The sequence below is a fragment of the Watersipora subatra genome, chromosome 10, assembly GCF_963576615.1.
Source record: "Watersipora subatra chromosome 10, tzWatSuba1.1, whole genome shotgun sequence".
Lineage (NCBI taxonomy): Eukaryota > Metazoa > Bryozoa > Gymnolaemata > Cheilostomatida > Watersiporidae > Watersipora > Watersipora subatra.
The window spans coordinates 11,145,632-11,172,259 of NC_088717.1; the positions used below are offsets into that span (position 1 = coordinate 11,145,632).

The 26,628-nt window shown below is 36.9% G+C and overlaps 1 protein-coding gene across 4 annotated transcripts in view; it reads right to left on the minus strand.

Annotated features, from left to right (window-relative positions):
* Nucleotides 1-26,628, minus strand: part of LOC137405666 (filamin-A-like) — a 48,743-nt gene that overhangs the window by 8,735 nt on the left and 13,380 nt on the right. For 2 of the 4 annotated variants that reach the window (XM_068092001.1, XM_068092000.1), the window contains exons 7-24: nt 24,095-24,221; nt 23,443-23,619; nt 21,999-22,048; nt 20,221-20,415; nt 18,854-18,977; nt 17,265-17,486; nt 15,763-15,936; nt 12,990-13,250; nt 11,453-11,536; nt 10,478-10,618; nt 9,436-9,453; nt 8,324-8,497; nt 6,497-6,608; nt 5,230-5,345; nt 3,665-3,790; nt 2,220-2,366; nt 984-1,152; nt 726-876 (exon numbers count right to left, since the gene is read on the minus strand). In XM_068092001.1, the coding sequence (XP_067948102.1) occupies nt 726-876; nt 984-1,152; nt 2,220-2,366; nt 3,665-3,790; nt 5,230-5,345; nt 6,497-6,608; nt 8,324-8,497; nt 9,436-9,453; nt 10,478-10,618; nt 11,453-11,536; nt 12,990-13,250; nt 15,763-15,936; nt 17,265-17,486; nt 18,854-18,977; nt 20,221-20,415; nt 21,999-22,048; nt 23,443-23,619; nt 24,095-24,221 (2,568 nt within the window). The remainder of the gene's footprint in view (nt 1-725; nt 877-983; nt 1,153-2,219; nt 2,367-3,664; nt 3,791-5,229; nt 5,346-6,496; nt 6,609-8,323; nt 8,498-9,435; nt 9,454-10,477; nt 10,619-11,452; nt 11,537-12,989; nt 13,251-15,762; nt 15,937-17,264; nt 17,487-18,853; nt 18,978-20,220; nt 20,416-21,998; nt 22,049-23,442; nt 23,620-24,094; nt 24,222-26,628) is intronic. The other 2 variants (XM_068092003.1, XM_068092002.1) reach the window with 2 other exon arrangements.

Genomic DNA, 26,628 nt, shown 5'->3' on the forward strand with positions numbered 1-26,628 from the left:
ATTAATTTTTTCACCAGAAAACAATTACCTAAAACTCAATATTTGACAAGGACGCATATACATTGTGATGACTTTTGAACCAAAACCATCTACAAAAAGTATCTTGATACCAAATTAATCCACATAAAATTTTACATCTACTAAACCTATAAAAATTGCCTCAAATGTGTTGAATGACAGAATGAGCTCGAACAATTTTTCGGCCATATTCGCTATGACCGCGAACATGTCTGAGTGGCATGAGTTATCAAAATCATTACAGTACGGCATGATTATTACTGATAAAAAAAAATCACTCTCAGTATCACTATTGTTCAATAAATAATCACACAACATTCATTGATCTACAATTAGTGAAACTTCAAAAGCCGTAATGCTTCTGACACGACTGGTCATTGCTCAAAATTAGGTCGATAAAAAATTGAGTTTTGCAAAGTGAAACTAAGCTAAGGCTGGGCTGTAAACATGTTTTCTATTGGCTCAAAGTGTGCATATAAGTATCTTCTTTCGTCCGAATACAGATACGACAGGCTAGTTAATTAACTACTCACTAATCAGAAGTGTTTATACTAAAGCCACCCACAGGATCTCTTGGCCGCATGCAAACATCACGCTGAGCCCCACTCTTTGCGCCTCATGATACACAGAGAGTCACTAGCATTTAAATTTGAAGGGTTTGATCCTGGTTTTGGCTATTTAAGAATGTAAGAGGAGAGTTGTCATACCTTGCTATTGTCAGACACACCACCACCACTCTTGATGACCTTCTTAGTGGTTGTCATGCTGGAGGATTCCTTGCCAGTCTTAGCACCACTACTTTGTCCGCTAGCCTTTGCTTCAGCCCTCAAGTCAACACTCCTATCTGGCGCATAGCCTCTGTAACACACTCCATCCATTCAATAGAGTCTGCTACACCGACATACAATGTCAATAATTACAAGAAGATATCTTTAGCAAAATTAGACTTAGTTCAAGGCAGCTACCTGATAGGAGAGTTGGGGATTGGCGTGTCAGTCCAGTTGATACTGATAAGATACTCCCCAGCTTGATCAGGAACAAAGTCTACATAATAGTGATACGCATCTCTCTCCGAGATTGTAACTGGAATTGACCGACCTGATGAGACATGTCTAACAACAGCTTTCAGCTCTCCTACAGAACGCAGTCGACATAATGGTTGGTGATAAAAGTCGATATAATGGTAGTAACAGTTGATATAATGGTAGTAACAGTTGACATAATGGTGGTAACAGTCGACATAATGGTGGTAACAGTCGACATATTGGTGATAACAGTCGACATAATGGTGGTAACAGTCGACATATTGGTGATAACAGTCGACATAATGGTGGTAACAGTCGACATAATGGTGGTAACAGTCGACATAATGGTGATAACAGTCGACATAATGGTGGTAACAGTCGACATAATGGTGATAACAGTCGACATAATGATGGTAACAGTCGACATATTGGTGATAACAGTCGACATAATGATGGTAACGGTCGACATATTGGTGATAACAGTCAACATAATGGTGGTAACAGTCGACATAATGGTGGCAACAGTCAACATAATGATGGTAACAGTCGACATATTGGTGATAACAGTCGACATAATGGTGGCAACATTCTACTAAAATACTACGTCTAAATTATACTAGCAAATGTTGAAGAGTCAGCAGTAAAACAATCAACTTATGGCCATCGTAAGACTGACATATTGTAATAACTCACTACTTAAGGGGTTCAGTTTTTGCGACCTCAGTACTTAAAATAAAATTAAATGTAAAAAAGGGTTAAATATACATTAAACATTTGAAACAATAAAAAATAAATAAAAGTTATTCATTTTACTCTGGCTCCATGAGCATCCTCCATGAGCATCATTGTGATGGCAGTCGCGCCAGTTCACTGTTTGACTTGTTACATTTTGTTAAGTGTAAAAGTACAAAGTTAATGTGACACCCTACATCATGCTTCATAAACATCCTCAACCCTCTGAATTCTCTAATGAAGCTAAGAAAAAGAGGGAAATACTTAGGATTAATAATAAGTTACTTTATTAAATATGAGTTTATTAATTTCAATTTCACTGATTTTTATTTACCGCGGGTGCGGGGGTCCGGCGACCCCCGCACCAGGCCAGACTCGTATCATATCACCCCGCCAGACACGATTAAACCACGAAAAGCAAATGATTACTGCTGATTGGTTTACCTGGTCCAGCCTCGGTAACATCAAACATGAGAGTCTTCGTTTTTCCAACCTCGAGGGCGACCCGCTGTTCAGAATCTACCTTGGATTGCCACTCCCCTTTAGCCTTCACTCTCCTCGCATCCACCACTCGTGGATGGAAGGGTGAGCCTACATGTAAGAGAAGCTAGATACAGCACACTTCCACTAGGATTGTACCCAGCTGTTCTCAATAACCAAAATCTTAAGACTAAGCAACATAAATGGGTCACTAGTCGGTGCACTCTAAAGAAGCCTACACTCCCGCAGAAATATTTGACAGTGCAAACTATGGAAAATTCCTAAACAAAATGACATCTCATTAAAGGTTGCTGCACTGAAAATCACCAGCACCAAGCAACTTTATATATCATTTTTATCCAGAATTTGTGAGAAATTCAAATATGCAATTGAAACTTTATATATTTCAACTCTATTGTTTCCATTCAACAAAAACCTGACACATGTATCATGTCGTAAAGAGCATTTAATCGACTTTGCAATGGTTTGGGCAAATATTTATAGTCAGCTCTTTGCCTTGGGATATTTCTGCGTTTAACTAAAGACCCCAGATGCTTCTTGCATTCTCTGTAGCAGGACTTTTAAAATTATGCAATGATTAATATGTTTCCTCTGATTTTTGGTATTAGAGTTCATTTTAATTGTCATTTAAGGTCATTTTCATGTCCAAGACCAAAATATTTTATTTAATTTGATTAAAAGAGTACATTATAAGCTTTAACATGATGTGTATATTTACACATTTAGAGCTAAGCCAAGATGAGATAGGAGAAGATCTTTCAATCAACAACTAACACCAGGTCGCTACAATTTCGTACACGGCTGTAGATATGGGGAAACCTAGGGTGTAGTTAATCTGGGTTTTTTATAAACTCTGGCACTGACAGACTGTCACAGGTGCTCAGGCTCAGGTAAGAGACAAGCTATATTAATGGAGCCGTAAACGCTCATGTTATGAGAATAGAAGAAAAAGTCTCCATGATGAAAAATAGGATGATCAGCAAAGAGAAGTCATAGAAAGAGAAACGCGAAGCGTCGAAAGAGATCATGAATCAGGGAACAAACTAGTCACCTATTTGATAAGCTTCTGTAATCTCATTCTTCTCTGAGAACATAGAAAAATAAACTTGTCGAGTATTCAGCCACATAACCTAAAGATTAGTAATTCAACAGAACTTCTACCCAAACAAACTTCTCCATTAGCCAGCCGAATTGACCAATCAAACCAACTACAGTGGACACCTCTATAACGGAAACTTCCTTTTACGCAAATTCCACTTAACATAAAAGATTTATGCATAACCTAAAATCCTTATAACATAGGCATTTTCGGAACGGATTATTTATATCGTAGGAGCGTCCACTGTATAGCAGACTATCGTGTGTCGAGGGCAGCTGAAGAAACTTACCATCTATATCCTGGTTAAACCAGCAAATGTAGATGCTGTACACCCCAGTCTCCACGGGAGTGTAGGTCACTTTGTAACAGTATGGGCCTTCTGGAGTCACACTACTTTTAGCTACAGAATGAGGACCTGCAAATAATAGACCCATTTTATCGGCTCTGAGAATTCTGGGAAAAATGGAGGCATCTTTAGATACCAAGTTCGTGCAGTGTATGTTATTAACCTTTTTCATTACACCCCTAGCAGTAATTTCAATTTGGAGTTGTTTGCCTCACACCACTGGCAGCTAGAGTCGAATTTAGGTAAGCACATTGACATCAATAAAGTTGGCTACTTCAATCACACAGCAAAGCTCCATCTTTGCAGAATCACAGTATAGAAACTTAGATTATTCCTTTCGTTTGACATTTGATGATGCATTCAAATCCTATCAAATGAGAAATTCTTTTTGAAGATTTCACAACGCTTGGTCAATATTACACTTGGCTAACAGTCTTCTTGAGAAATTCTCAGAAACAAAATCTATTTCATGAAGTTTGAAACGTGTTTTCTCTCCTATAACATAGGATTTTGAAGGGAAATAATATTTTTACCAGTTCTTCATACCTAGTACACATTAGTATATATTTAGATTATTTGGTTCTGACTAAAATTTTCCTCAGAGAATCAAGAGACAGTTAAGATTTGGGGTAAACATTACTATTTCCTCGATGCAATTACTTTGCACTACCATATGCCGAATATGCCGAATATGCCGAAAGCCAATCAACTATTGCTACAGCATATTCTTTTTAAACCGAATTTGGTCATAGTAACGACAATCTCAATGCAGTAGCATTTAAACGGTTTTAAAACTAATTATAAAGTAAATTTAATTGCAATTTAGATGATAAGTGAAAAATTGGAGGTGAGAAGTACTTTCATAAATTACTCGCAAAGCTGAAAGATCGTTGCGACCAATCATCACTAACGATCTAATCAGATTGTTGTTGCTGTACTATTGGACATCCATTATGGTAAATTAGAACTACATGTATACAGAATTTATGAATATCAATGAATATGCTAACAACAAAATAATAAGTTATTAAAAATAAACACAATAATAACATAAATATCAATAACAATGAAGTAGTTTGAAACAATAACTTGTTTGATATTTAACAAACAGTGTGATGCTTCCAAAAGCATATAGAGTGTAGAGAGCCAAATTGAAGGTGAAACTGCAGCAATTGCTACTGACTATCTGGCAGTGAAAGAGCTAACTGCGTTTTATATACATGTATATATACATCTTTATGTATATAAAAGTAAACCTTTACTATAATAAGAGTCGCGTTAGAAAAAAGATTTCATCTTATGGGATTTGAACTCGCATCATTCTGCTTGGTAGACTGACTGCACCAAGCAACCAACTGCCAGTTTCAGGGAATAATTGTGCAGATAGATATTCTCTGTACTTATCAGCAAACCTGATGATCTCTCACACCAGACTGCAAAGGGTACTAGTTTTTTACAATAAAAGTTGCAGCGCAACAACACAGGGCTACGAAGATAGCGAACCCTACCTTCAACCCTTACTTCTGGTGTTCCCTCCATGCCATGCGTATCTATAAAGAAGTGTGCCGGCCTGTCCTCCTCTGCCCTGTACAGACCGTCTCCTCTCACCGTTATCTTGCCATATCTAAACCAAAGCTCAATTCTTATAGTACTATGCCTATTCATATAAACTTCAAGCATCATCAAACAGCTTCTACTTGCTCATAAAATTCCCTTCTGGAAGCTTCTAACGCCTACCGCTTTCTTACATTCATTTGTATATTCTTACATTTCTAGAACCTTCTAGTCACCCCTACCACCTTCTAGTCACCCCTACCACCTTCTAGTCACCCCTACCACCTTCTAGTCACCCCTACCACCTTCTAGTCACCCCTACCACCTTCTAGTCACCCCTACCACCTTCTAGTCACCCCTACCACCTTCTAGTCACCCCTACCACCTTCTAGTCACCCCTAGTCCCCTTTACCACCTTCTGATGCCTTCTAGCACCTTTTAACACTTCCAACTACAGACACCTCAGTTCAACATGCAAAAGGTGATCTAGATACAAATCCACTGGTCCTATGGGAAACTAACAGCCCAAATACTAATCTGAATCTTTTCTGGTCTTGGTTGATTGATTCTTTTAGTACAGAAAGTGCATAAAAACTGTATATATTTTTTGGTATTTGAAAAAGACAAAAACTTTTAATTTAACGTTAGTAAATATAAGTGTCACACAATATTTACACTGTGACTGGCTGTAAATTGAATCTCCAACACATCTTGTTTACAGGCTGATAAAAGTGAAAAAATTGTTCGCCAAATATATCAGTTGCATTACTTAGGTCTGAAGCTTTACTATAATGAGAGCCGTCTCTCCGAAGCCTTTCTTAGAGCCTTAGGGAAAAAATATCACACACAAGAATTGAACTAGGGTATCCCAGTTTTGAAACCATGCACACTACCGAATGGGTCACACAACCACACTGCAGCAAGATGGAATATTTGTGCACATACTGATTACACATGATCTCTCACAGCCTATGGGACTGCCAGTGTACGAGTAACTATAATTTGGCAAGATCTAAATACATTAGGTATCAGAAGTTTGATATTTATCAAAAAACATCAGCTGATACGGAGTCAGCTATGAACACTCATATATGGATATTGATAGCGGTATCAGGGGCTCTCTGCTTTTATTGCTTTGTAGAACTTTCTAGAATTTCTGATATGGCGAAAGTTGCATGAATAGTTAAGAAACGCCGTAGCACTAACACATTGAGTACATACCCATCATCAGAGCCTGGGTACCTCTGACTGCCCCGTCTTTCCTCCCGATATTCCTGGCGAGAATGCCTTGAGCCAGTTGTGTTTGCCCGGACCACTTGCGTCATTGGTGACCCTTCATCAGAATTAGGTTGCATTACATCTGGCATATTTTATCAGTTATAACTTGGGTTATGCGATTTTTATCTCACAGTTAGTAGAAAATTATATCAGTACACATGCTCTAGCTGCAAAGATTGCAGACATTTTCGACAGTCAATTTGTCGACAGCAACAGTAGCAACTGGCAAATCAATCAGGTTTCAAGCATTACCTAAAAGTATAACTGAACTCAAAAGGGATTGAGCAAAAATATTGTTTTGCTATAAAACCTTTATTACAAAATTTAATTAAACAAATACATTAGCAAGCAAATGAATAAGGATAATTTCGAACAGTTGGCCAGAATATTACGGGGTTGGTTCAAATAGTAATGCCTGCTTAGCTAAAAACACTTCTGTCTTCAGTGCATTTGTTTCCTACATGAAGAACACATTTAGTTATGGGTTTACTTTTTTGCAAGTAAAAATTAGGAGTTTTGTCCTCCCTGAATTCTCGCAATTCCATTTTCAAGATGGTTACCCAAGCCAAGGTGTGTAAAAAAACAAAGAGCAGAAATATGTTTTTTGGTTTTGAAAGTGAAAACTCCTGCTGCCATCCACAAGAGACTGAGAAATATGTCTATGCACAACCTTCCTAGTGTCAGCAATGTCAGAAAATGGGCAGCGAGGATTAAAGATAGTGAAACTACCAAATGTGAAGCGGTGCTGAATGACCAGCCTAAAGTGGAGGGCCTATTCATGCAGAGTCAGACATCAACTTGAAAAGCACTGATGAGTCGGTCAGAGGAAACAGGAGCATAATTATTAAGATCATTGAGTCACTACACATCAGCAGAGGTTGTGCAGACACTTCGGTCAGTAAACTTGGCTATAGCAAACACTGTGCAATGTGGGTTCCTTGACAGCAAAAATTTACGACATTCGAACTCGCCAAAAAAAGAAAAAATTGCAATCATCCGCTGGAAAAGTGATTGTTACCGTTACCGTCTTTTGAGATTATCAGTGTGTAGTTTCTGCTGACTTTATGGCAAAAGGCACTACCATAAATTCTGAGGCATGCATTATGACTCTAAACAAGATAAAGAGGAGACTTCGGCGTCGCAGACCCAATCTCAACACGAATGTACCCACTGAAGTTTGAGAACAAGACACAAAGTCATCCACTATGGGCTGCGTGGGCCATGCTACCCCATCCACCCTAGTGCCGTGACATTACACCGCCAGACTTGCATCTGTTTGGGCCAATGAAGGAAGCATTGCAAAAACTAAAAAGTTAAAACAGCTGTACGATATAGCCTTCGCTCACAGCCAGCCTCTTTTTACGAGGCGGGAACACAAACTCTTATAAAATGCTGGACAGCAGCTGTGGACAACGTAGGAGATTATGTTGAGAGATAGTTGCAGACGAAAGTTTTTTCTGGTCATGTTAATTCATATTTTATTTATGTGAACAATAAAAATTATCTGTTCTCCTACAACAGGCATCACTTTTTGAACCATCCTAGTAGCTCCATGGTTCTGAGATTACACACTTATATGGCAGCATCACCTCACAAAGGGTGTAAACAAAATATTACGCGTAGCGTGGATCATCTCAATGTCGCATTCTCCATAGACCGGTATTTGTACAAATACCAAGGATTGTTTTAGAATCAACAAAAATCATCCAACGAAAATCGAACTTGGGATAAATTTGTGTACAGGTTGTTAAATGTATTCACAGAGCGTACCTGGTATCTCCACACCTCCCATGTATGTGTGAACATAGTAGACACCAGGTTCCTCAGGGGTGTATTTTACTTTCATTCCCTTCTCTGTGCTCACCACACGGCTTGGTATAATACGGCCTGACGGACTGATCACCTTGCATTCTATGTCCGCCGTACCCGCCTCGTCATTTACAACTGCGAATGAACAGAGACTATATTGCATGGGTTCTATAAAGCTCATATCAACTTTCATAGAATACAAATTAATCTTAACATTTCTTTATCAAAAACCGGACAGCACAACAATGTATCAATAAAAATAGTATCCAATATCAATTTGCGCAGCTTGAAGAACATAGATATAGAGAAGGCGTGATATAAAAGGGTGACAAGGATTACTTCCTTGTAGCGGTACATACAAGCAAGCCATAGACGTTACATACAGTCATGTGCAAATGTATGGTTTAGCATTTCTGAAATATAACCTGTTTCAATTTGTCTTAAAAAAGGACAAGAATACAAAAAACTTGTATCCTTTTAATGCTCAGAATCTCATCTGTTTTTCTTATTTGCTTGTCTTTAAAAATCAATACTGCGGCTGTTACGTTGATCAGCGGTTTTAAATACGTTAATGAATCTATATTGTTGGGAAGTAGAGATGTCAAACATTCGAGAACGCTTCAAATAGATTAACAGCTAACGCAATAGTTCAACACAATGGCATGAGAAAAAATACCACCTATTAGCATTTGTCAACATTTCATTAATACAGAGCAGACACAGTGAGTGAGAGTATTATGCAATTTTAGGATGATTAAAGTAATAATACAAATAATACAACTGCAATTAATACAAATGTACAAGCTCGCAAATAATACAACTGCAATTTAAAAAATAGTACATTTTTAAGATTAAAATGATCTATAACTTTGCTATATTTAATTTGATTAAGTTGAGCTTATTGAGTCCTAAAGTTCAAGTGTATGAAAATATGCAAATTATAGGGTGGATCCATACTTTTGCACATGACCGTATATATGCATGCAGTGTCGACAGAGAGCTATGATGCGTGCAACATAATTGAGATTAGCTAGATATACAAATACCAGGGCTTGCCTTCCCATAATCCTCACCTTGATTGTCGTCACATACTAAAACAATTTATGTTAGGTATTGTCAACATCTCATGCATACTTTTACAAGGAAAACACTTTGATAGCCATCGATGACCTACTGTTGCATGCTACACAGGAGTTTGGAGAGAGTTAAAGATGTAAAAATTGCAGAGAATTTAAATTGACATGAGAGATTTTACGAAGAAAAACTGCTTCATATCGTTGTTTTCCTGCTAAACCAGCTAGTATAAATTAATAAGCTGAAGATCAAATCACTCTTATCAATTTGGCATATGTCCATATGGCACAAGTCCAACCAGAGTAAATCAAACGAGATTAAGTCATAACCAGATTATGTAACTAATTTCATCAGTACCCCTTCATCATCAACCCGCAGGTGTAAAATGTTTATTTGGCTCTGAGAGTTTTCTTAAATCTTCCCAATTCTCGAAAGCAAAGCAATTTAGCACAGGAATTATTTCTAACAAACCAAAACAATAGTGCACTAATAGTGCAGTAGTATAAGTAGTAGTACAGTAGCACTAATAGTACAAATAAGTATTCTCTAAGTCTCATCAGCACATCACTCACAGCACACTAGATCGCCAAGGAACTATTAACTAGTAAATGCGCAATATAAGAAAATACAGCTATAAACACCCTACAGATATCACACAGAAGAACTGAACACAGCGCAAACATAAAACAATTTATGACATTTCAATGAGGAATTTGAGTATTTTTAATATTTTGGAACAGGTTTATTCGCTGCTGCACATAAACCAAAGCTGTATTCAACTCCTCTAATTAAATTCATCCTTGTAACAACATACGGAGCCGAGCCGCGAGCCTGCTTAATGCATGACGAGTTCTGTCAAGTGTGAAGGGGAAAACCACAACAGACAGTAAGGAGAGATGTAACAGAGTTGTGAGAGATAACATATTGAGCAGACAGTAAGGAGAGATGTAACAGAGTTGTAAGAGATAACATATTGAGTGAGATTAAAGTAACATTTATATAGTTTATTAGATTTGGAAGTAAACAGGAAATGAGCCACACCTTCAAACTCGGTCTCTTCATGCAGAATGCTCTCCTTTGACATAGACTCAAGGCCTACTTTTTTCGGGTCAAATACTTCAACCGTATAGGGGCTTCCTGCGACCTTCTGACCCTTACAGTATATATCGACCAAGTGGCGCCCTAACAAAAAGTAAAACAAACATTTAAGGAATTCATTGTAAAAGCTTATTTACGGGTAACGAATGAGTACTGCGAGGACAACACCATTATGTATACTTAACCTCTATGACTAGCGTTATATACGTATAATATTATTATGATATATATATACTGTTTTTTCTTTGTAATTTGACATCATCGGTATTACACAGTGTTTCATGACTGGTGAAGCAATCAGACAGCAAGTGGTTTTTCCTATGCTATTTGTAAGCTTGTTTTTGCTGTTCATACTGCTCATTGCTACTTTTATCAGTTGTACAAATTGTAGTCTAGTTCCAGTTAATACAGAACAATAACTACTCGTGCTATTTACACAACTAACAATGACTGCAAGATGTTCCTCAACTAGAATTGGTTGATAGAAGCTAAGAGAAAAAGTAGATAAAAGCAAAATTAAACAAGATTGTCTACTCTCCAGTAAATCACGTTTAAACATAATATGGAACATAATACCTAGCCAAGTAAGTAGCTATGAGCAGCTATTCAAGCCCACCTGGTCTAAATGATAGTTTACGCTATGTGTTAGGTTATGGTGCCAAATTATAGGTTATCATGTGTTCAAAGCTACGGCTATAGAACACATGATGTTGTTCAATAGCCGTAACTTTTCATCAGAGACGAAATAGCAAGGTGACTACAATCTAAACTGCTGAACGAAGTCTGTGCTACTGCCTACACGCTAAATACACTGCGTACACACACTGAGTACACTGCGTACACACACTGAGTACACACACTGTGTACTTAGTCATGGAGATAGCATGGCACGGAGACAGTTCAAAGGTTACCACCTACCAACATATGGAGTCTGATATTCTACTCTGATCTCGTTAGGGCTCTCCAGGAAAAGCTTGCAAGGAACTGGTTGACCATTCGGAGCTGCAATTATTCAAAATATATTGATGAATCCAGTATTGAGGAGACACATGTCATAAAATTGCCCATGTTCGCAGGTTCTTTCAGAGTTTCACATCCCCATCTAGATAAGAGACAAACACTTTGACATAAACTAAACCTTGATGGTTTTACAGCATGAAACAATTTGTACATCATTTTTAAATTGTACTTATGTTTCGGTTTCTTATGTAGACATGGGGATAGACACCTGAAAGGGCATGTGAGCCAAAAACCTCTCAACTATTGCTGTACGTATAATAATAAATCCATGTTTATCAATTATATGCAATTGTTTAATGTCATTTAACTTTTAGCGATATTCAAGCTGTATAAAACTTGCATCATTTTTAATAACTGCCAAGGTGACATCGCCTGAACTGCAGCAAAAGCATGATTGAATATCATACAGACACAGTGAATGGCTGTTAAAAATTCTACTTCCAGAACATGAGAATACACGAGTTCATAGAGCAATGTATCTGATAAAAAAACTGTATGACATGAAATGAAAAGAGTACAAGTAAAGCAGAGAGCATAAAATAAAGCAAGACACCATTTGAGAATATCAACAGCGAATAGGAGCAGACAACCCTACATAACATTTGAGACTAAGCACAGGAGAAGGGGCAGATATGTTTAGACACCATTTGAGAATATGAGCAGCAGGTGGGAGCAGACAACCCTAGACACTATTTGAGAATATGCACAGCAGGTGGGAGCAGAGGAGCCTAAACACCGCATGAAAATATGTACAGCAGGTGGGAGCAGACAACCCTAAACACCATTTGAGAGCATGCAAAGGTGGAAGCGGATAATCCTACATGTAGATACCATTTGAGAATATGCATAGCATGTGGGAGCAGATAAGCCTAGACACAATGTGAGAATATATCAAGCAGATAGGACTAGACAACCCTAGACACATTTGCGAATATATACAGGAGGTGGGAGCAGACAACCTTAGCCATCATTTAAGAATATGTCCAGCAGAAGCTTTGTGAAGGGCCAAAATTCAAACCCTCTTTACAGGGATGAACAGTTTATATATTCTAGTGCAGATGTGGGTGATAGCATCTCACAGCTTTATTACTTGTGGGTAATAAAAGTGCAGAGTTCCAAAACCCAAAAGGCTCTAAAATACATTCAAAGCCAATTTTTTAGTTTCCAGCTGGCATAAGTACGTTTTACTAGATCTTGTCAAGCATTAACAACCAACCAAGTTTAGTTGTATGACTTGTAAAATTAATAGTATTGTATTGACCTTGTAATGACCTTTGCATGTATATTTAATAGTGAACCACAAAGAACTGTACTACAATAACTACTGCTTCATATTTATAGCTGTGAAAGTGATAACAGCTTTAATAACATGTGTGCGAAATGCGGGGCAGGAAGTTAGCACTCAAAAGAAAGCAAAGCGTAAGCGGACACCCACCACCCCCACTGTCACTAAGCGATCCCAGGCTATCATCAATGCTAGCAGCTTTATCAGGGTCACACGGAAAACCTTGAACTTCCACTTCCACATCCGAGAGCTTCCAGTTCCGCCCATGCATATCAATAAAGAAATAGGCTTGCTGGGAGACGGGTACACTTTGAATGCCACGTCCAGATACTCCCTGGACACCGTAGACTGAGGAACTCCGATCAAGGCTCCGAGTATGTGAATCATTCACATATGTTCTGATAGGGCAACCTGACAGCACGAAACGATCTAGTCATAGAAATAACAATATAGAGAGAACTGTATCAAGAATCTAAACCTTTCCGAGACTGGGCCCTGGTTGTTTAATCTCAAAAACTAAACAAAATCAGGGGCATATCAAGCCCAGATGGTGATTCGCTGAAGCTGCTTCATTTTATCTACAGTAACTGTAACAGGAACAAACTTCTCTGAGGTACACTTACACTAAGGAGACATCAATCTATTTTCTATCTATATATAATACATGTATATTTATATATATTATTTTATATATAAAATAATATATAGATAATATACATTATTTATATAATGTATTTATATATATTATTTTATACATAAAATAATATATATAATATATATTATAATATATATATAAATCTCAAAGTTTGTCATCGTCATCAGTCGTTATCTGTCAGTCCTACTATAGCTATTAAAATCTTGGAATGAAAAGCTCGCTTCATGCTGGATTTGAACCCATAAAGATTTCAACCGCAAGTTTCTAATCGCGCATCTTTTTTGTCCTTGCCATTCCAGGGCGAATTTGTTTTCCCACCATTTATTAAGAAAAATTTCTCTCAAAATTAAAATTTGGCGATTGTTGTACAGATTACGACAAAATAACAAAAATGTCGATACGCTATTCGCTGAAATACCTCCTACAACGCCGAAAAAAGATACACGTTGCTCCCTATCTCAGTTCAGCGTTATCCGTTATCCAGCTAAGTGATTTTAGTTAAAAAAGTTTGAAGTTTGCTAAAATACATAGTACAACTTCCTTTAAGTATGTGTTTAGTAAGCTAAATTCATGTAAGTTAGATTCAGCGTTTACATCACATGTCTGTCTCGAAGAGAAGAACTCTCCATGGTATGTACTGCGCATAGTACATTGTTATGTTACATTTTCTTGCAGATCAAAACCAGAAAACACACTAAAGTTATTGTAGATAACTATTGTTACTAAAGTTAACATATTGTTTTATTACTATTTTTTAATGATGATTTTGATGATTTTTACCGGGAAGTGTTTGCATTAGATAATTACTATGGGTTTCTATACCACTCTATACAATATTTTCGCCTTTTGATGCTGACACTGCAAAGAATTAAAATCATATAACTGTATACCAAATAATTGTTCTATGTAATCGTAGCAAAACAGACTATATTTAGCCATTACTTGACAATGATTTGACATTTACATTCAAACACCTTTACAGTTTTATTGTTCCTCCTAATTTATTTCCACAAAACACTTCTTTCATGATATTAAATTTGAAAGTAACATTTGTTTGAATAAGTTTGAAAGCCTTTAGTTTGTTTTATTTTTTTCTCTTAATTCATTTGAACTGCACAAAAACACTTTTCTTATGATATGAAGTTTAAAAGTTAGAATTGTAAATGTTGTATATGTTAAATAAAAATAAATTTTCTGTCCAAGAACCTTTTTATTACCCGGGCAACACCGGTAATTCAGTAGTATATACAGATATATATATATACTAGTTGAATACCAGGCATTGCCCGGGTAATAAAAGTCTTATCACAGAAAATTTATTTTTATTTAACATATACAACATTTACAATTTCAACTTTTAAACTTTATATCATAAGAAAAGTGTTTTCGTGCAGTTCAAATGAATTAAGAGAAAAAAATAAAAATAACTGTAAAGGTTTTCAAACAACTGTAACTTTCAAACTTCATATTATGAGGAAGATTTTTTTGTGGTCAAATAAATTTTTCAAAAAATAAAACAACTATAAAAGGGTTTAAATGTAAATTTGAAATAATTAGCATGTAATAGCTAGATTAAGTCTGTTCTCCTACGATTACAATAAAAGCTGATTTCGTAATGACACAATATGAACTGAAAAAAAACAAAATAAAAATCCTGAATATGTTGAATTAATAATAACAATTCGTGCCTAGAAGTGTGTGTGTATAAAAAAAGTTACTGTTCCAGCAGAAGCTACCCATCAAAACTTTGAATACAACAATGCTGGTACAAATGTAAATATAAGATATCGGACTGTCTTTGTTTGACCGAACGGAGAGCGAACGTAGCGGCTATTCCTACTCGAGATAATACAATTTTCTGCATGAAAAGAATTGGCCTTGACCCCGATATAGCAATTAAACCTTACGAAAAACCGGAAATAGAAGTTCATGAAGACACAAAAAAGCATCGTGTTTTATAGAGTTCATAGAATTCAATTAATACATCATTTTGGGGATAAAACCGAGAAAAGGGTGTATAGGTTATGTAGTAAGAGCTTTCGTAGTCTCGTGGTTAGAGAATTGAATTGCAAACCTGCGGTTGCGATCTCCGTGAGTTCAAGTCCAGCAGAATGCGAAAATTTAATTCCAAAATTTTAATAGCTATTGCTGGACATACCGAAGGACGGACAGACAACTAACTTTGAAAAGTATGTATATATAGATACACATCGAGCACTCTATTTGCGCATACAAAGTAAAGAGGCAGCGTATAGACTTGGGACCTACCTGGCACCTGTTCATAGTTATACAAGACATCAATGATATGCTCCCCTTCCTGCTTAGGAATGTAGGTATATCTGTATTGTGATTGGCCGAGCGGTTGACGTCTTATCTTGACAAACTGACCATTGCAAGACACTTTAGCTTCTAGGTCTCCGCTGCCGGCAGCTGAAGCATCCACTACAAAAAATTACAGCAATAGATATATATATATATGTCTATATTACATTAATAGCAATATATGTCTATATAGCAGCAATAGATATATACAGTGAAACTCGGGTAACTCAAACTTCACGGGACCGAGAGAAAGTGTTCGAGTTATCAGAGGGTTCAAATTATGAGAACATTGTCACAAGTGCATGTATTTATCAGTACACATACAAACTATATATAAATCAAAAGCATCGATTGCTCGTTGCAAGTTGAGGGGCCTCTCATGTAATGTTGTAACAATTTTTATCAGAAAATATAAATATTTTCCTATTACTTGAGATTTGTTTGTTTGTTTTAGGTGACGTGACTGCCAGGACGTTTTCAGATTAAAATAGTCAAAACTTTATCGCGGTTGAAACGCTCAGAAAAAAAGACATATTTCTCCTGAGCGTTTTAACAAAAACAATTTTGCCGATTTTTCTTTGAGTTTATCTGAAGGTTATCTCACTTCTCCTCGCTTACGAAAAGCCATCCCAAAGCAGATGTTTGATAAAATTTTATTTTTTGGAAACCTTTAGAAAAGTCATTAACAAAAATATTTCGCCGATAGTGGTAATAATGGCGCCTAAGAACTACTAAAAGTTTATGTTTATCTTTATGGCTTGGAATAAAGTGATATTTTAAAGCAATAACAACCGTCTCAGTAGCCGTTGGGCAAAAAAACTGTTCGAGTTAATGATGTTGAGGTCGAGTTATTTAAAGCAATTTATCATTGCGTGGGAACAGACCAAACAAACCTGTTTGAGTTAACCATGTGTTCAAGCTATCTGAGGGTGAGTTATCCGAGTTTCACTGTAAAGTATGTCCATAAACATCCACATATATGTCCATAGTCCATATACATATATATATCTATAGCAATATATATACATGTACATGTAAATATATATATGCCCATAACCAACAAGTTAATGAACATTCCATCAATTAAAGGTTAACACAGGGTCCAAACAATATGTGATTTTTATGACTAAAACCAGCACAATTGACTTTTCACACATCTCTTTATATTATGTTTTCTAAATGAGTAACAAAGGGAGTATTTCAATTAGCGAGTCAAGTGGTGTGTGCAAACGGTGCAGTGCTTTAGCCTGCATTGCAGTCGTAAAAATATCTAAGCTGGGCCTAAGCTGTAAAAAATGTTATTATATGTCTAGTCCTGCGGAACATATTTAATGAAATACAAAGTTTAAATGTACTATCAATAGCCTGGAGTATTTTCTTATAGCAGTCAGGATGAGCTTATCAAAGTGGTATTACATTTTCTAATTTGTTGTTAGGAAGATACTCACCAATAAAATACATTTCTTCTCCAACATCGCCCTCCTCTGTCACATCCGTCACTCGTACTGCAGAATTTGGTTGCACGTGGTACACGAAAGGAGAGCCTGGCAGGGCGGAGCCATTTATATCAACGTAAACGCGGTGCTTACCAGCCACTCGAGGGGTGAATTCATACCTGTACTTGTTGCTGTGTCGAGAGGTCCTCAGCGGAAGTAAATTGGAACTAGGATCTTTGGAGAGAAAAATTACAAGGAGATAGATCAGAAACCAGGACTGCATTAAATCTTCATGTTACATTAACCAAAGCTAGCAAGACTACAAGCTACATTAACCAAAGCTAGCAAGACTACAAGCTACATTAACCAAAGCTAGCAAGAGGAAGTGAACCATGCTACCGCATATAGAATAGAACACATCAATTAATGGTTACACATACAGAAGTAAAGTACAGTGGACCCCCGTCATACAAAATTAATTTGTTCTGCTGTTGAAATCGTAAGGTGAAAATGTTGGATGGAGGGGTATAGAAAGCCATAGAAGTTAAATAATGCAAACACTATCTAATTTTCTTACTTCTCCCTCTAACATCATGATCAATCTTAGGATCCGTGACTAGCAAATTAAAGTTATTAATAATGAAATAATGTCTAAAGTAAATAATATATTAAAGACTAAAATGAACAATAAATTTGATATCGTTTCACTCACGCAAGATCAAGCCTTTACGAAACACGAAGAATGATGAACTGAAAGAAAGAGAACATCGTATCTCTCTCAGGTGTTGTGGGAGGGCGAATAGCATATTGGCATCTTTGTGACTCCAATGTATGCATCACACCGACCACCAAATTTGAATTTCAAGAGACATTTTTGTTGATGTTGTATAGCGAGGAAAATGTAATAAAGGATCGGAAAAACTTTGTGTTCCACATCGTAAGGCAAAAACAATGTAAGATGGAAACGTCAAAACTTGGGGGTCCACTGTAGCTCAAAATAGTTGACAGTTTTTGTTTGAAAATACTCAAAATAAACAAAAGGATTTTATGGTTGAGAAAAGACGACAGTTGTCTCTGGGCTAATCAACAAGAGGTAACACTGTCCAAAATGGCAACCATAACTAATTACTAGAATCCAGCCCCTAAAGCGCTCTAGCCACATTCCCATGCTGAAGTAAAAATGTAAGCACAATTTTAGACAATACCCTGTTCATTTACGACAAAACCATGTTAATTTTGGACAAAGTCATGTTAATCTTTGACAAAACAATGTTAATTTTCCACACAAATTTTTCATGTTTGAAAAATCAATGTACTCAACTCCAATAAACACATTGAACATGATAAAATTATGTAGCAAATTAACTGGGCTATTTCTTAAATGGCTTCTTACATTAGACTACCTAAATTTTTAATAATATGACTTGAGTAGTTTTAGTGTTGGGCTTTCATATTAGACCTACAAAGAAGTCGAACATTTGCTTCTGATTTCTGCTTCATCAACCAACAAGTGCAGTCCAGGCTTGCTATTAGAACGAATTGGCTGATATGTATAATGAGAGAAAAGGGTACGAATTGTCATCAAGCAGGCCCTGTCTCACCTTCAAGCTTCACGTCAAGGTCACTCTCAGGTAAACCGTGGGGATTGATCTCAAAATATGTCGGCTCATCCACCATGGCTGACTCATACTGGGGCTGGTAGGTGATGGTTCTCGTGAGCTCCCGCTGACAAGAAACAGTGAAGGGGAGATAATACCTGACTACCAAATAGGATACATGTAGCTGTATGACTATGTTCTCAAAGTTTAATAAGTAGCAATAATATGCGGGTTATCATATACCACAAAGTATTTAATATACAGTACATAAATATATGTAAACAGCTATCCCAGCATGCCTCATCTCGTATGCGGTATGGCCATTCAGTGCTGACACAAGTTGTTTAGACTGAAAAAGGTTAAGAATCAACTAACGTATTTTCCGGACTATAAACTGCACCCCTATATAAGCCGCATCTGCCCTATCTTCAAAAAAACCGATAATAAAACACTACATAGGCTGCACCTTTTGTATAGGCCACAGAACTCATAACAGTGCTTTTTAACACGGCAACAACTTTGCTGGTTAAAACGATACAGTACCATTAGGCACTGTTTCGCTTTTTGTTTCACCACTAAAGGCACGCTAACCGGAGATTCCGGTTAGTGCGCCCCTAGTGATGAAACAAAAAACCACAGAATAGCCGCAGCCTCTAAATAAACCGCATGACTCAAAACATCTGAAAAAAGTAGCGGCTAATAGTCCGTAAAATATGGTAATCTTCTGAATCCAAGGTTCACACTGTCAGCAACTATCAGTATAGTATCAGTATAAATGAACTAGCAAACTAAACAAAGCTTAATTTCTGATGTTTCTATGCTAAGTAAACGAATGAAGCTAACTAAACGAACAGACCAACTAACTAAACAAAGCATAGTTAGGCTGAGAAAATGGTTAGTATTAATGGAAATTGGAAGAGAATATGTGCTGCGACAGGAAAATATAAAAATGTGATTTTATAGCCTAGGAGTGAGTCCCCTATACTGCAGGTTCTTTAGCGTCGTTAGTTCTTGTAAAACAGGTTGAATGATTCAAAACTTAAATGCTTAGTTGACGCTTTTGAATGCCTGACAAGACTTCTGTAGAATTGTTTTCAAACCTTTCCATAGGAGAGAATCTGGTACAATTGAATGAAGATCAAATTTGTCCACCTAACCTGCCAATAGTGACACATGGAATGGCAGTAAGCAGCAGGCAGCTTATTTCTGCGCACGGTTTCACATTATTATACAAATTTTGATAAATTCCCTAGCATGATGTGATTGGCTGCTGAACAGCTCCAAAAATACTGCACTTAAAATTAACTTTCGTGCAGGAAATAAAACGTTACGCAAAAATCCAACTGAGATCTCTATAATTGCCCTGCTACCTGAATTGTGTTAGAGTGAGGGCTAGTTAGAAGAGGCTGATCGGAGGCGTAAACGGACTGCTCCTTCGTTATTTGATGCAAAGGAGGGGCCTGCGCCATCTCTTGATGATAAATTGTTTCCTTGACCGTTTGCTGGTGGGGTTGAGGCCTCTGCTGCAGAGACATGGACTCGGTACGTTGATGTACCGTATCCACCTGAAGGAAAAATTGGTTAGGAAGAGAAACTAGAAAAGAAAGGGATTGTGGATGAAAGTAGGGATTAAAAAAGAAGTGAAAAGAGGCAAGTGTAACCAGTAAATTACTAGCAGTGCTATTGGATGAGTAAGTCAATTTGTAGCAGTCGCGCTGGCGGTTGATATTATCAATAACTCATCACATGAACAGAGAAAACAATAATGGCAATAGAAATTGTCTTCTCAACACAGCTGTATTCGTGTAAAGGTTGAAACATACTAAAGACAAAGTATAAGATGTCGTGAAACGCTGGCACTTGTGTCAGCCTTACAGCAAATGTTCCACGAAGCATACTGAAAGGTATTAAACGAATGTATAATATTTCGTCCTTGACATTAACAAAAATCTATTTTTATTATGATGCTTGTAATCAGGGTAGTGCCACAGTAGAACTGAACTGCATTATTTGCCGTACGCAGTAACTTTGCAGGTCTTCTTGTATATAATCACCAAATTTTATCATTAGTCTTGTAACTTGCTCAAATGTTAGGACGCAACTTGAAAAATTGTCAGCACACCGACTTTACATCTTGTGCAATTGAATCCGATAGCTAGATTTTCAGTTATCAAACATACATCAGTTATATCAATGCTGAGGTAAAAATCAGACCACACGCACACACATTCGTTCATTTATTTCCAATAATATTACACAGTCAATAACTTTGTAGACTATTAAAAAGTAAGATTTTCTTGTGTTCCATGGGCGGTCAAAGTCATATCTCGCACTTGCTAATGCATCATTTACTACTGTTGTTATGTTAATTTATCAGCGCTCTGTTAGTAGAAGTAATTATTAGTTCGAAAATCTTGATCATGATTGGTTCAAACATTTAGGAACATACATAGACTGTAGATTGTATTTAGTACACAACTAGTTGAATGTCTGGCGTTGCACGGGTAATAAAATAATTATCAATGAATTTGAGTGACTTACCTAGTAAACTAGCCTAAATCTTTACTACAATAAGAGCCATGTCTGAAGCCAGCTTAACAATTATTACACTATGCACAATGATCCGAGTGCTAGTTAATAACCCTTAATACTTTAACCAATGTAATAAATATGATCACAATAATTCATCACTACAGCCAATTGGACACCTAGTCTAGTGGTTTAGCATGCCTGTCTGCGGACCTGAAGGTTCCGAATTTGAATCCAATGGAAAGATTTTTTGTTCCCAAAACTTTATCGCTATAACTGGACAGACAAATGACAGACAAACAAACACCCGAGATTTATATATAGATGACACGTGTAAGAACTCATACATCGGCTAATGACTGATTAAAATAATTGGTGCCTTTTAGTTGCTGTCAACCATCCTTGTACATTTTTAGAAAGATATAAAAAGACTAATGCTACACATAGCTTGAAATTTGAAGACCAGACGTTAAATACCCTGCCTAACAACTTGGTGTTAAGATTGTTTCACATGGCTATCATGGTTCAATGCAGCATGTCAGCACTGTGGATGACAAAAAGAAAGTCCAAAGGAAAGAAAAAAGAAACAATTCTAGTAAAACAGATGCGGCCGACTTACTTCATCCTGTAGAACGGGCCCTCCTTGTACATAAACCTTCAGAGGAGACTCTGCAAGAAGACAAAGGATCTTAACATAGACATATCGTAACACAGAGATATCGTAACATAGACATATCGTAACATAGACATATCGTAACATAGACATATCGTAACATAGACATATCGTAACATCGACATATCGTAACATAGACATATCGTAACACAGACATATCGTAACACAGACATATCGTAACACAGACATATCGTAACATAGACATATCGTAGCATAGACATATCTTAGCATAGACATATCGTAGCATAGACATATCGTAGCATAGACATATCGTAACATAGACATACCGTAACATAGACATATCGTAGCATAGACATATCGTAACATAGACATATCGTAACATAGACATATCGTAGCATAGACACATCGTAGCATAGACATACCGTAGCATAGACATATCGTAACATAGACATATCGTAACATAGACACATCGTAGCATAGACATATCGTAACATAGACATATCGCAACATAGACATATCGTAACATCGACATATCGTAACATAGACATATCATAACATAGACATATCGTAACATGGACATATCGTAACATAGACATAGCGTAACATGGACATATCGTGACATAGACACAGCGTAACATAGACATATCGTAACATGGACATATCGTGACATAGACACATTTACGACAGAGACTACGAACTACAGAAACCAAATAAAATCATTATTTAATTTGGTTTGTGTTGCAAAAGGAGTAGGCCTTTATTGCCTATGGTCATTCAGCTATCAGCTTACTGTAGTCCTGTTTTTGCAAAAAACTTACTAGCAAGCAACGATGTCGTCAATATCTGGCCATAAAACTCATGCTGAAAAGATTGTTTTTAAGAGGATAGGTGAAGTATTTATTTAATCTCATGTTTGATCCAGTTTAATATTTTGCATCTTAAAATTATTGCAAGTACGTGTATGTTAGTAATCTCTCAAAGATGGAGTATGATGTCTGCTCAGCTTACTGCAGACAGAGGCCGAGCGTGTTTTTAAGAGCCTTTGTTGTACAAACAATGACTTTGTGATCTTAGCCGGATATGTCTGAGCCCGGTGGAAAAATTAATTTCAATTACTGAAGACATGCCCATTCCTGCCACCACCAGTGGCCTTTTTAGGAATTCAATCCCAGCCTGTTGTTTGTAGGTAAGGTGATCTAGACCACTAAGTTACGGGGGGGGGGGGGGGGGGGGCTACCAAAAATTGAACATAACCACACGAAACAACGAAAACCACAAAACAGAATGTGTCCATCAGACAGAACACAGCCCAAGCTTGTATTGTATACTCAGATAGTCACGGGTCATCTAACCAATTGATCGTTTCAACAGAAAATACAAGGGAACAACCACTATAAGGGAAAATAATTCTATTATTTTATGTACGCACGTGGAACAGGCTCATCATTGAACGTCACGGTGACTGTATGTTCACCGCCTTCTTTAGGAATGAAGGAGAGTGAGTAGACCTTCTTGGTAGGTGTTGGAACAAGGTCACTTGGCACACCACTCGTAGATGATCTCACTTCGGCCACTATTTGTCCTTCTCCTGCTGACCTAGCATCAACTGTAATAGACACGGAAGAAGATGAACATCAAGACTGATAAAAAATATAGAAGGTCGTTTACAAGAGCAAAGTACAATAAAATACAGCTTTGCAATACGACATGGAGATTCCATCAACTAGCCTACTGTAAACATACTTAGTTCAATGTAAAGCTAGCAATTTTTCATTGTTCAATTTCTCCGCAGATACAAGCAGCTGGACTCACATCCAATGATGGTCAATGAACTTATCCATGCAGACAAATGAAGGGAACTAACAACATTTGCATAGCAAGAATAATTAATGGATGTGTTGGCTATTATTGTGCAGAAAGCATGGACCATCATGTAAATCTTCTTTATATTGGCGAAACATTGTATTACCAGAGACAGAATACAGCCGCTTAAGACAGAATGTATTCATCCAAAAGCAGCTGTCCAAAATCAAACAACCATACAAAACCAAACAACAATATTTTATACAATAACAACATACTCTCAATTTCCACTGGGTTGCCATAGTAGTGTCTCGTCTGATGGTCTGTCAGCATCACGTTTCTGCTGCCGCCACTGACCATACAGGCAAACGGGGAACCGTTAACATTCTCGCCGTTGAACTGGACCTGCAGACAAAGAGAAATCAGTAACAAAGCGTCGTATATGACCAGAATAGTTGTCACATCTATTATAGTATAGTTTGGTCCCTGAAAGTATACAGCTTGAAAAATTCAAGGCAAGAAGTACAAGAACTGAAAGCGAATGTTACTAACTGACTAATTATGTCTTATGATTTTGTCACGTATACAAATAGTTAAAACAGTATTTCACAACATTGCAAAGTGTATAATCCATATTTTTAGTGCTGATCTGGCAGATTCAACCAGCTTGTTACAACACATAGTGATGAGCCAATCACAAGCAGTACAACAGGTTAACAGAGACTGGTTGGAGATAAGAGCAGTGCATTACAGTGAGACTATAATGACAGCACCTCTGGATGATGTGAGAGAGAGGTTGGCTAGTCATATCTGGGCCGTCGAGTGACTGCGGGATATGAAATGATTGAGAGTCAGCATGAGTAAGAGAGTCAGCATTAAGTCAGCAAGAGTCAGAGAGTTAATCATGTAACCTCTATCTTATTCAAAAGGTGAGTAAGATAGGGATTTATAAAGTCGGAGGGTGTAAGAATGCCTTGTGATTCCCGACTCACAGTGGGTATGCGATTAGGTACACCTGAGGATATCGGATTTCAATTAGTATACAATATACTTGAATAAGACAAGATACAGTATAGCTATCAAGTAGACAATATCGTATATGGACACTTTTCATGTTGTACAGTATCAATGTACATTCAAAAGGTTTGGAGTTAGCTACTCTTGACTAAAGCTGATTTTCTTTATTCGGTAGGCGTAGTGTTACAGAAATAGCTATGAAAGAGGCTTTCAAATTCTAATCGTGTAGCCCTCACCATTTTAAAGAAATATGACAGTTTTGCTTTCATTAGGATACACAATAACTGAGTCTGACACTCAAGAAGTACATGCGTGGCTATGGATCAGCAAAAGCCTGAGATTGTTATAAATATTTTAAAGTTTCAGCGTACAGATGCTAGCCTCATAACAAACACTCGGTGGTGTATAGTAAAATTTGATTCATTAACGGATCTTCAATAAGGTTGTTTTCATTTTAACAAAGTTACTACGATGTCAATAGAGTTACTACGATGTCAACAGAGTTACTACTATGGCAATAGAGTTGTTACCAAGCCAATAGAGTTAATTGATAAGAATGAATGTAAACCATGTAACCCCTTTTACAATAGACATTTCAATAATTTTAGGGAATATAAAAAACGTTCTAATATGTTCAAAGAATAGAAATGTCAGAAAAAAAGAATCAGGATTAGCAATCGCAATGAGTGAAGATGGTGAGAGTCATGGTGAGTATATCTCAAAGTCAGCTAAATCTTAAAAAAGATCTGTGAACATTGAGAGTGAGTGGAGCCGGCTGTTAGTCAGTGAAGGTGAAGGTCATGTTCGCTTTGTTTCCACGGACGACTCACATGCGTAGTTCAGCGTCATTCACATGTATAACCAACTTTGTTTCCATAGAAGTAAATTGGTAGTCAGCTACTTTGAAACAAGTTTGTTTCCATGCCAACGAGCTTGAATGAAAGTTGATATAATTATGTCACTTGAAGTGAAAATATTTTAAATAGTTTGCATCTTTAATATCTTTTAGGCATGCTGTTGACTTGAGAACTGAAGTCTTCGGTGTCAACAAGCAGTTACTTCAAAATTTGCTACTAACAACGTGTCTGTTCAAGTTCATGAATTGAATTCAATATAAGCAGTAGTTTATGCTTGGAGCAGACACGCTTATAATAATAGCCTAAAGAAATATCTCACTAATGTTTTGACTAAAATTTCTGAGGTTAAAGGACAGTGGCAAGAACATCTGCTAATAATGGAACTGAGGCAATCGTCAAAATCTAATGAGATGCAATCAAAGTTTAAAAAAAACTTCTTTGGTTACATGAAACTTTGGGTTCTCAAGATTAGGAGGAATCTGCAAAGAAAAAACAACTCCTCAAACAGACTGGAAAACACATTAGTTCAGTTGAACTGTAAACTGCGTATTTGAATATTCCAGGAAAACCTAGCGAAGGATTTGAGCAACAGTGAATAAGTCACACAAGGTCTGACAATCAAGTTCTCACAGTTGCAATACTCACAAAGGCGCTATACAATTTAAACTACAATTGAAATGGGAGTACACAAAAAGTCATGATAAAAAGATACGATCTATGTGAATAGCGAGGTGAACATGACATATCGTACGACAGCATCAGCCCTTGAGATGCGCCAAATGCACCGCTTTACTAACTCATACTAACTCTTGAAGTAAACCCAGAGCAACCACTTCTTGGGACTTACATGAACAAAAATATTTTGTGAACAGATAACATACTCAAAAAAATATTTCTCAGTTATGCATGCAAGTTATAAAAATTATTTTCCCAGAAAA